The 12313-nt window shown below is 36.1% G+C and overlaps 1 protein-coding gene across 18 annotated transcripts in view; it reads right to left on the bottom strand.

Moving 5' to 3' along the window:
- PUM2 (pumilio RNA binding family member 2) overlaps window positions 1–12313 on the bottom strand; it is a 73993-nt gene that overhangs the window by 42806 nt on the left and 18874 nt on the right. For 16 of the 18 annotated variants that reach the window (XM_085574495.1, XM_085574497.1, XM_021525344.3 and 13 more), the window contains one exon: window positions 2306–2374. In XM_085574495.1, coding sequence (XP_085430621.1) covers window positions 2306–2374 — 69 coding nt within the window. Of the gene's footprint in view, window positions 1–2305; window positions 2375–4178; window positions 4388–5934; window positions 7740–12313 lie in introns of those variants that run through there. The other 2 variants (XM_085574496.1, XM_085574493.1) reach the window with 2 other exon arrangements.

The raw sequence follows: 12313 nt of genomic DNA, 5'->3' as shown, positions 1-12313 counted from the left end.
AGCTCAGTGAACACCTCAGATGAATTTGTCGGAATGAAGTTTTGACACTAGAAATGAATACTTTGTTCCCAAAATGGACTCTGGGTGCTTTGATCCTTTAAGTTAAACCAACAGACATTATCAAAAGATTTAGTTTACTGTTCTGTTTGGCACTAAGTTTTGTGTGGCTGTAGAGGGTTACACTGAAGTCCTGCAGCCCACTCTGGCTTGCCCCGATATAGCAAACAGTTACCTACAGAGAAACAGCACCATGTGTTCTTATTTCTTTAGAGTACTAATGAGACCTTACAGGTCACCATAGATTTTAGGAGCTGCAGCCAGAAGCATCATCTATGAATAACCAATGTAACAATTTAACCAAGCAAAAATTGTGAAAGACATTTAGAGAAAGATGTCTGCAACACAGACTTAACAGCCTCCTAATGCCAAGTATTGATACCCAGTTGTGAAAAAAGTATCAGTAAAGAATTAGAATTATGAAAAGGAAATTAATTTCAGTTCAGAGAAAAATCCTGGCAGACACAGAAAATAAGGAACGTGATTTCCCAATAGCTAGGAACAGTTCACTTGACATGACCTCTCTTTCATACCTTTCAAAGCATATGGAGGATAGCATGTAGGAGCCTCTACCAATTCTAGCTTACTTTATAAGGACGTTTCCTTTAATATTCTAGAAGGCTATAATCAAGAAGAAGATTAAAAGAGCCATGGAATGTATCCCAGAACTACTTTACTGTTGTGCAATACATCAAGAAAATTACTGAGTAAGTCAATCTAGCTATGTGAACCTGTATTACCTCAAGATACCTGCAAAACACCATTGAAACAAAAGACAAAATAACCTGGTGAGTGCAGGGTCACAATGTAGTATCAATTTCTGATGCTGCAGAAATTGAGTATCAGAACTCTGACTCTTTGTGGGTGGTTTTTTTAAACATCTTTATAGATCCACTGAATGCCAAGACAACAAACCAACAGATTCCTAATCATGCAGAAATATATCCCTCTATCTGAGATTACCTAAAATGAAGATTGGTATGAACAGTAATGAATCTATACTGTAATTTAATTCCCAGGCATTTGTGCCATCCTTCATTTTCACTGCTTTCAATCTTTTTAGAGTACTTTGTGGGTGTCAAAAGATCAAATACCACCATAAATTTTACCCATCCACTCTTATCACACTGCTGGTACTATCACAGATACTTCACTAACACTTTTACTTTTCAGAGTTTTAAGAACTGGTAGGGGAGCAGTGTGGCTACTCAGGTTTCTAAAGAACAGGTCTGCATCTATAATTTTTTTCAAATGGGAGATGGTTCAAAGACAACCCTGGATGAAGCAAAAATTGCTGAAAAGTCAAGTGATTCCTGACTGCTTCTTTAAAATAATTAAAAAAAAAAAAATCAAGTAGCAATGGCCATATGTCTGCTCAAAAACAGTCAGCAGCATGAACACAGCACTTATGTTTCATCAGTAGTTACGGTATCCATAAAGATTCCTACCATCATTTTGAGAAAGTTAGGGTGCAATATTGTCACTGGCTCAACTATCAACTGAATTAGATAAATACTCAGCAAGAAAAAAGGATCCACATTTGAAATCTTAGTTCAACATTAATTTCCTCACCAGGTCCAATCAGGGGAAATAACCCCTTGTCAAATAACTTGTCAATTACCTTCTAAACAGTTCAGGGAACTGCTTTTGTAGGAGTCAAGCCATCCTTCATGTTCTTAAATGCCTTCCCCCAGCCTTAAAGTACACTGACTTAAAAAACCCCAAATAAAAGAAATCAGTCAAAAGAAACAGTCCTCCTTCCCTCCAGCTAAATTACGTAACAGCACTCTTCAACCTAGTTAAAATCTTTTAAGGAGTAATTACCAGTGAAAAAATAGTAAATTACCACATATTTCTGCCGGGTACGCCAGTTCACTTTTTCTGGAGCCAAACCTTTTTTTCAAATCCCAGTCTCCTTGACTTCTCAGGAGTAGCAAGCAGCTGTTGCCACTTGCTTATATACAATGAGAGTGAAAACATGCCTCCTTTCATAGAACTGTACACTCTAATAAAAACTTACCCTTTCACTTCTGTACAACTATCACTCATCTAACAAGAATGACAGACACAGCAGGACCAGTCAAAAACCCAATGTTCTTTTAACATAATTAGTTTCTTTTCACCTAAGACAGAAACAATCAACTTGTTCTTAAGAGAAGCTCTTTGCTTCATGTTGTATTATTTAGACTTCTTAAACTGCATCAACATTTCCAAACCACCAACTGGATGTTCAGCCCTCAATAATTACCTCTCCCATTCCCCGAGATTCTAGGGCAAGAGCTTGAAACTCATGATTCATCTCATCCACAGATCGAACCTGTAGAGGGAAGACCAAAAGAAAAATTCATTAGTCTAATACCTTTTCAAAAGTTAGAGTTTCCAATACTCCAGAAGAATTCTGAATATTGAAAGCATACAAAAAATGTGCTCCCCAATTTAGTCTGAACAGGAGTCTGGATTTCATTAACAGATATAGCTAGTGACCAATTTAATGACCCTGCTAATATAACAACATGCAAGAAATTCCAAGAGACTTAAACAATTTAATCTCCACATATCTGTACATCTATTGCCCAATATAGAAACGGTAGCCAATAGTACATTTGCAATAAATGTGGAAAAAAAAAGAGGTGAAATTAAAGATTTGGGCATATAAAATACTTTAGAAAGGAGAGGAACTGTTGCACACTGTTACTGAGTACACCTGGCAGCAAAGAAAAGCTCACAAGGCAGGTCACAAAACCTACTAGAAATGTGTTGCTCTTAAAATCTAGTAACAGACTGCATTATCACAATTCCTCATGTTTTCATCCAGGAAATCACATTTTTCCTTCTCCACAGGTTGTTTTTTGTTTTGTTGGTTTTTTAAATTTTTTTTTTTTATTGTTGCAAATATGAAAGGTATTTTACTACAGTAAGAGTTGCTGCTGCAACAAACCACCTCCTTTTTCCATGGTACACACACAATGCACTGGGCTCATTCTTTTCTGAGAAAATGGTTTCCATAAGGACTTTTCAAAGCCAGGATAAGCTTAGAAAAACAAATAATATAAGGAAATTCAGAGCTGTTTCTTTCCCTCCTCTTCTCTCCGAATAGTGACATCCAGCAGGCAAAGTTATTCAAGTTCAGATTAAAATTAACTTCCCTCTCAACACTGCTCTCTTAAGGAGCTACTTTCACCACTAAATCTATCTGTTTACACCAGCCAATAAACCAAACTGAAGTTACCCGACAAAGCTGATAACACATAACTAACACTTTTCAATAGATGCACAAATACTAGGCAAAGAAACAATCTGGTGCTTTCAACATTCTGGCACAAACAACTCTTTCTTAGCATTGGAAAAGTGGCCAATAGATGCTCCATCCTCAAAATTTTACTCCCAAACTATTGCTATTGCCTCAGTCGTTCTAAGCCATTAACTTCTGGGGTTGAGTGTCTCTGTGCTTTTGACGAAGAAATTTCACAGCTCAAAGAAATATTCCCTCATGAAGAACAAAATTTTAGTTAAGGTGGAGTCTGAAATCACTTCCCAACAATTTCACTGAAATAATGAAGAGAAATTTTCAGACTGAACTATGGGGTAGGCACATCAGCACCCTGGACTTATTCCAGTAATGCTGACACTTAATTAGGTTGATTTTAGTTTTTTAAAAACTGAAAGCAGATTTCAATGTATCCTTAAATAACGTTAGTTATTTTTCTTCAAATTAGTATTTTAAAAAACAGATTCCTATTTTATGCAAAACTTTTGTTAGCTCCAAGGGATAATCAAATATTTGTGCATGCACACAGAAAATATAATGGTAGAAGAGCAATTACTTAAAAAGAAAAATCAGAAATTCAAACCTTGAAGACTTCTGAAGTTGAATATTAAGTTTCTGAAAACATAATTTCTTCTACAGGTTACTGAGAGAGCTGATTATCTTACCTACCTAGGCCACTGATCATGCTGAGATCATGCACTTTTAGTTTCAATTGCAAACCAATATTAATTTAGGTACTTCTGTCTCAATATGTAGTTTTGATCTAATGATCTATAAACAGATATGCAGGTAAAGCTTCCCAAACTGTATTTACCATAAACACTACCCAAATCACTGTTAGCAAACAACCAACCTTGAAAGAGTCATCATTTTTTTGGTTGTGGTGGTTTTTGGGTGGGTTGTTTGGGGTTTGTTGTTTGGCTTTTTTTGTTGGTTTTAACTTTCAGTGGTAGTGGTTTTATTTGTTTAGTGTTCTTCTGGTGTTGCAAGGCCTAATGAGAAATGCTTATTTTTCAAAATTCAGTGAAGTCCAAAACCATGGCCACCCTTCCTTCCATGTCTCTGAGAACAGACAATCCAAGAATCAGGGTAAGAGCACAGCTAACTCCCTTTTTCCTCTAAGCAGTTCCAAGACCATTATAAGAAACTAAAGTTTTTATGAAACTGTAAATATGTTTCAGCACAATGAACATTGATTTTGCTCATTGACCTCCTTCTTGAAAATTTAAAATTTAAGTTAGCATTATCTATTGCTTATCCACAGCAAGAGAAAAAATAATCATTTTTTCCACCAAAAATAACAGCCCACAAGATCCTGCCCCTATCATAAATTTGTGTTTCACGGATCATTTACAAATTGGAGAAAAAAACAGGCAGCACGAGTATTTCCATGTCTGTCTTCAACACTAACCCAGACCTGTCATTACAACAACAGAAGAAAATATCCAGAATGACACCAGCTAAGTCTCCTATGTATAAAGACATGCCCTTTCCCCAAAGGAAAAACTTTGGTTGGGATTATCTGTATTACCAAGGAGTTTTATTTTCTCTAATTCAATACCAACATTAACTTAATTCATAGGTTCCAGAAACAAACATTTTAATACTTTCTAAAACACAAATTCAGAACATTAAAAAAAAAATCCTTTTTCTATTTTTATTCATACCCTGTTATACAGAATAACTCGTAAGTCAAAAAGAGGCCTGTGGAACTGCTCAACATTTACAAGGTTTTTTTCCCTGGTTTTGTTTGATTACATCACTGCCTCATCCCTGGAACTGCTCAAGGCCAGGCTGGACGAGGCTCTGAGCAACCTGATCTAACAGAAGGTGTCCCTGCCCACGGCAAGGGAGTGGACAACGGTTTCAAATTTCCAACACACAGCAGATCATTCCACAGGGCCCCCAAATTATGTACAGATATTACATACCAAGCTGTCTTTAGGTAAAACAGTTCCTCACATACTGCTGTTACATAGGTAGAATGGCTTAAGCATTCATGATTTTTTCCCCCTTAACACATCAACAGAAAATCCTCATATTCTTCTACAGGCTCTAGATACAACATACCAGGACATTTTAGTCCATTTTTCATTGCAGCATTAGCAATGAGATTTTAACAAAAAATTATGTTTAAAAACAAAATTATGTTTTAGTAGACTCTTTCTTTCTAAAGTTTATACCTCCTCTCCCTCCTTGAAATTTAAAATAGTTTTTTATAAATCTAGAGGCCTACACAAAACCCATTCCTTTACTCTGTTGAGACTCTGTAGAGGACCATCCTGCCACCCTTCACCCAACAGTTTTAGCACTCCCCTTATATGAACTTGGTAACCACTGAGGGAACTGTTTGATTCAGACGTTTTTTGCGCTCCTTTTCCATGCATGAGAATTTCACCAGATCACCCAGAGAAGAGGTTACTACACTGGGGAGAGCAACAAGGAGAACGTGGTGTGGAGAGAGGTGGGACAGGAGCATCCACTCAGTGCTGCCTATATGGTAACTCAACCAGAAACATGAAACCCTGCCCTCAGTAACTCAGGACAGAATTTGGAGGCAGACTCTTGACCGGAAATCATCTAGGATTACCACAAGAAACACTGCTTACAGTAATATCCATTTCTGAAATCCAGGCATCCAAATCTTGGGACAACTACTCTCTCAAATAACCCTGAATCTTGCCAGAAATAAGCTTGTAACCATTTTCTTGCAAAAGCAAAGAACAGCTCCTTCTTTGAAAAAAGGCCTGTGGAAAACAGTAACAAAAAATACAGTATCAAAGAGAAAAATATGACTTTATTTTATACATCAAAAGTGGTTAAACCAGATGACCAGAAAGTAGGAAACCCACTTTTTCTGCTTTAAGAAATGCCTAATCCTATCCCTCCCTTCTCAGGTGAATACCCTAACCACTGTGACAAAGAAGACATATTTTGCAGCTGAAGTTGTGTCCTAGGTCAGAAATTCAACACAGAACACCTGGTAATTACAGCACTGGGACTGGAAAGAAAGCGAAGCTGCTGTTTACACTGCAAATGGTTCTGCATTTTTCTTAATTTTACTGAGTGACTTCAATGCAAAATACCCTTCCAGCAGCTTTCTACATGAGTGGCTCTTCTGTAGCATTTATTTTATGCGATATATATGATAATGGCAGAAATTTAATATTATGATCAACTTAATCTATTTTGAAAACCCAATACATAGTAATTCTGCCAATCGTCTATTAAGTTGAACACTGTACTGTAAAGCCATGTCAGATACTTGACAAGACATTTAAAAAGCTCCCAAAAAGACAGATCAACAAAAACCTTTCAGATAGGTGGCCAACTTGAAATTATTAAATAAAGCCAGTATTTTTAATATAAATATTAGAAATCTAGAACAGATTCATAATAAAGGACGAGGAAGAATAACTATATAACCAGCCTAAACTGCACGTCTCCAAACCTGTTATGCCATAGTACAATAAGTGGCTGTATATAGAGATTTCTGCTCTGTAATATTTTTGCCAAAATTACATAAAACATCCTTACTTTGATTAAGAGGCCAATCCACAGTGCACCCAGTCAACAAAAAGCTGTTGAGTAGCTGAACAGCAAACTACAAGAAGCACAACTGAACTGTTTTGTACCCTAAGCACCAACTATTTTCTGTAACATTAAAACAAGACATTTGTTTGATTAAAGCTGCTTCTGAGTAATGTATCTTCTCACACCTCTTGGAAGCATCAGAGAACCAGAGGTTCACTTACAACCAAACTGGTTAATCAAAGTTACTGCTTCTAAGTAATTCAAAGTCAACAGGTGCTGTGTTTTGATAAGAGGAAAGGTTTTCTGAGGGCCACGTGGAACAGTAACACAACTGAAAGTTTCACAAAATACTCCAAAATGTCCAGACTCCTTAAGCAGTCCAAACAAAGAAGATGTAAGGCATTCTGACAAAAGACTTAGGCAACCAATTTTAAGTTCTAACAAATATTTATATGGCTACAATCTCAAAGTACATCTTCCTCCAGCAAGCACTTAATTTTCACTGTGTTAAAATAGTGTTCTAAACCAACTTTTGCAGGGAAGTGAATTATTCTTCAATTGCAGTATTTTTCGTTTCTTAACTCATTCTCAGACTGAGCAGTACCATACTTCTGCACTCTACGACCCCTAGTACATCCAAATATCCTAACAAGACCAAATTCTCAATTTAGTTGGCTTGGCTCAGCAGTCACTTGGGATCTTAAGGTTCGTCTGCTTTATTTCCTTGTGAGCTTTGTATTGTAGTTTGAGAAGCAATCCTAGCAGAATTGAGAACGCTGTCAATGACAGAAAAGAGCACATTTTGAGGTGGGGCTTTTGCAGAACATTAAAGGGGCAGGGGAATACCCTGAGCCAAAGCAGATTCCAGCCTGCTGAAAAAGCCAACTCACATTCTTTGCTTGCTTGTTTTCAACAGGAATATCAATAACCTCCAACCTGCACAGAGGAGAAACGAACTGTTTTTATCAACAGGATGTATAAAAATGCATATATGTTATATATATATATCAAAGTATGCTGGATAGTATCTCACAAGTCACCATCAATTTTGGAAAATACTGATTTACTTGCATAGTCTTCTGCCAACAGATGATACAGAGAAATCATTATTATACCATCACTATCCACAAGGAAAAGCAGAGAAAAATGATGGATATCTTGCCCCCTGTTTCAGAACTACATGATGGCTCATTCAAAGCCAGCTGATGATTCTAAGAAATTGCACTTGCTCCCCCTAAAAATGAACTCTTCCATCACATAAGAAACTTGCCTCTTCTTTGCACAGGCTTTCATGATTCTCCTTCCCACCCAACCAGTTCAAGCTTTGCCCTAAGACTGGCAGAACTGTTTGAACAAGTTTTCCTAAACTACAGTCAAATGTCCTCAAGCTTGGGATTTTAATCTGTACAGCCAAATACTGGCAGAACTACCAGGCTCACATAAATTAATGTGTTTGTACTGAAATCAGATTTCATAACCATTTATAACAGTTACACTGTTTGCACCATTTGAAAAGTTGAAGTGATATATTCCTACATAAATAGGGCATATAGTTTAGACTAAGTAAGTTTAGCAGGTTTCTCAGTTTTTTAATTGTGTAAGAAGTTATCTATTCAAAAGAGTTTCTAAGAAATGTACAGCACAGCAGGGAGGGTAACAGAAGTTTGCAAAATAAAAGACTAGAAATGTGTAAGTAGTATATAAATTTACAAAATGGAAGAAAAAGCCCATAAAAACTTGTCCAGAGTTCTTGTAAAGAGGAAATTATTTTTTAAAATTTAATTTGAAAAACTGATTAAAAGAATATTTCCTATACACCTTTTAGCTTATTATTTAAATGAGCTACAAGAAAAAGTAATCCTTTAAAAAAGTGGCAACTGGTCCTTTACTGCTCAGAAATCAAACTGAAGAACTATTTTTAATACAAGAAATTTTTTTCATACAGGTTTAATCACCAATATGAAACAGTTTAGGTACAAATCTCATGTAGTTTGGTGAGACTCATCTTCCTTTGCTGCACACATTATTCTGCAACTCACTCCAATGATCCTTCATAAATATACCAGAAACAAAAAAGGGAGACACTAAATATATTCAGAAATTTGAAAACAAAGCTGTGAAATGAAATATGAGTTGCAGTTTCTGTCTAAATATGCTTAATTTAATTGGTGCTGGTTACTTATATGCATATGAGTAAACTTTTTTTTCTAATTTTAAATATCTACACTTCTTGTTAAGCTGGTTCATCAGCATCCCCTTTCTGGTAGCAGTAGCAAGTGCTACAAGTGGTATAACACAAGTTCAGAGCAATTTAAGAGCCAAATTTCTAACCATTATTATCCTGTTCTACACAGAAAGACTCTGTCAGTGAGTAATAACAATCCAGCTATTTCTATACAGAAGTGTGACATTAATTTGATGTGCTGCTGTTTTGAGACATCAGCTTTCATTACTTCGTCGTTTGCTCTCATTCGAAAATTTTATGTAGTAAATTAAAAACCTTAAAAAAAACTGAGCGCTTTCTAGGCAATATAAAAAAAGGCTTAAAACGTTGCCTTTTCTGAAGATGAAAACTATGTATAAACTCTAAAGGTATCTACATACAAGCAGGAACTGGGACAATTTATCTCAATGTATTTTGTAATGATTAATCAAACATAGCTTTCATTCTAATAGAGTCAACAAGCTTGTCTTAAACATGTTAACAAGAATTGCAACACTGGCACCCACAGGCCTTGAATCAAGTAAAATTTCCATAAATTAATTTTCTACATTTTAATCAAGAACAATTTTTGCTGATGTGTTTTCTTTAGAAATCTCAACTATCTTCACTTTTCTGTTTATTACCAAGGAATCTGAAACAGAACATCTCCCCTACACAAATGTCTGAAAAGTAAAAAAAAAACCCACAGACTTTAAATTTATGTTTGAAAAATTATGGGGTTGTAACACACCCTTAAATGTGATGCTAAGGAATCCCACAGAACATAACTCATTTATACATAGTATAATTTGTATGAAGAAAATAATTTTATATGTATGTACATACACATGGACACCACACCTACGAAAAGTGGGGCTGATGAAATTCCAGAAGTCAGTCTAACAGAATTTCCAGGAAACATTTTATTTTGTGTTGTTGTAGAGCTGATATCACAAACATTCCTCCCACCCCCAGCAACTGATAAGTAACAAACCCTTTCTTCAGAGCATTTACTTTCATTTTGTTTCCTCCAGAATATGGAAAATTCATTTGCCACACAAAATATTAATTTGTCATGGATTTAGTTTTCAGTAAAACTACATGGAAAAACTGAACTTCTCCCAGTAATTCTCCTGCTCAGAAGTTTCCAGCATCATGAAACTCATGATCCACTACCATTTGAACAAACTGTTGGCCTTTCAGGTTTACTTTTTCCCCCCTCCTAAGCAGGCAAGAAGAAACTAGGCAATACCCAACAGTCTGATTTTCTCAAAGTGAGTGCTACAACCAGAGATGAAACTACCTAGTTCTTATGCAATGAACTGAACAGCTGAAAGCACAAAAAAACCTTACAAACAAACAAATTGGAATTTTTAGATGCCTCGTGACTCCTCATTCCACTACAAACAACTACCTTTTGCAAAGAAAGGTGCTGACACAACAAACAACTTCTCTGTATCCCCAGCATAAAATAACAGTGAAAAAACCCAAGGTTTCATATGTGTCAGTCTGCTTCAAAATCCACCTTGAATTTTTTTGCGCTTTTATACTCTGCATAACCTCAAGGAGAGCTAGGAAATGGTAAAACTAACTTCTTTTAGTGTATTGTTTTAGTTCCTCCCTTGCTACAGGGAAGCATATGTGTTTTCTACTTATCTGTCTACAGCAGGTGAACGGACATTTAAAGAAATTGCTGTTATCATTGATTTCAGCTGTTTTCTAAGGATGTTCCCTTTGGACAACAAGCATTTAAACTACCTGTAGATTTCTACAATTGCCTAAAAGCTGGAAAAACCAGCCAACTCTAATCAGCAAGCATCACTACTAATTCACTAAGAATTGCAGCCTAGCTTTGGATATTAATATCCCATTAAGTGATAGCATAGTCCTCCAAAGGCAGTAAAAATCTAAAGTAACACCAAAGACTACACCAGCAACAGTAAATGAAAGTAAAAAACTAGAATTAAGCAGGCTATTTAGAATTGAAATTGAAGTGACAAAAGCTTTTTAACAAGAATTAATTCAAAGATTGCTATTGATACATCTGTGCTTCAATGGATTTAAAGACAAATACTTCAACTTTTTCATTTAAGAAGCCAAAAATTTAAGAGCAGTTACATGTAAAAGCTTCTATCAGTACACAGACAGGCACATTATATAGGGCAAGCAAAAGCAGTAATTGTGAATAGAAACAATCCACATTTGAATTATCCTCTAGAAAAATATGAGATGGTGATTTTATGAGCAAAATCTCTGGTTAGATGTCTAAATTCCAGGTTATTAATCTTCACACAAAACAAAGTATTCCCTGAAATCATTTACCCAACTACATGCTTCCCTTCACTATTTATCCACTTTGCTTTTCTCTTCATCTTTACACTGAAGAGAAAAAAGCTTTCACATAACTCTTTATAAAGACACACAAGGGCCTTTTTCACCCTGACTTTAATGTAACTGGTACTGAGTCAAGGTAGTTCAGAAAGCTAAATGCAGCTCCTCTGTGCAATACAGCAGTGTCATATTTTCAAAACCACCAATTTTAAATCACATTAAAAAAGGCAAACGGCATTCTAAACCCATCAATGAGAACTTAGATAAAGCAAAAGAACTAACACTAACCCGTATTTTTATTTTCTTGACACCATGAATAGTGTAAGGAAATGACTAAGAACACATTAAGAAATTTGCTGTAAATGCAAAACATTTGAATGCCTATATGCAGTCTTTTTTAGCCAAGTTTTCTGGCTTCCACCACCTGGATGTCATGCAAAACTCTCCTAGAAAGCCTAAAACAAGTTTTAACTTTAGAACAAAATTCCATAACCACACAATAACCATGTTTAGAACAAGGCCTCACAGTCTCACCTAGAACCTGGAGCACATGGGAATGAATGCAAAAGGACTCCAGCTGGCTCCATACAGCACCAGCACAGGTCTCTGGTTCCTACTCTAGTCCTCCAAGGCTGCTCCCAGCCCACACTCCCTCTGGAAGCAGCACTGCTGTTCAGGTTTATGCTGCTGACAGTAATTCCTCACAGACCTGAAGAGATTCTGTGTAGAGCCACTGCTGCACAAGCACACACCATAGATTATCTATATGTAAATCCAAGATAATGCACAGCTGACTACATGCCATTTGTTTGCTGTAATATCAAACCAGGCTCTCCCTATGCTAACTACTGAATAAGCACTAAAGTATGAAGGACCCTGCTTCAAAGAACTCTAAGTGTAATACATATTACAAAGACTCA

The sequence above is a fragment of the Lonchura striata genome, chromosome 3, assembly GCF_050655825.1.
Source record: "Lonchura striata isolate lonStrDom1 chromosome 3, ASM5065582v1, whole genome shotgun sequence".
Lineage (NCBI taxonomy): Eukaryota > Metazoa > Chordata > Aves > Passeriformes > Estrildidae > Lonchura > Lonchura striata.
This window is presented reverse-complemented; position numbering and strand designations above follow the sequence as displayed.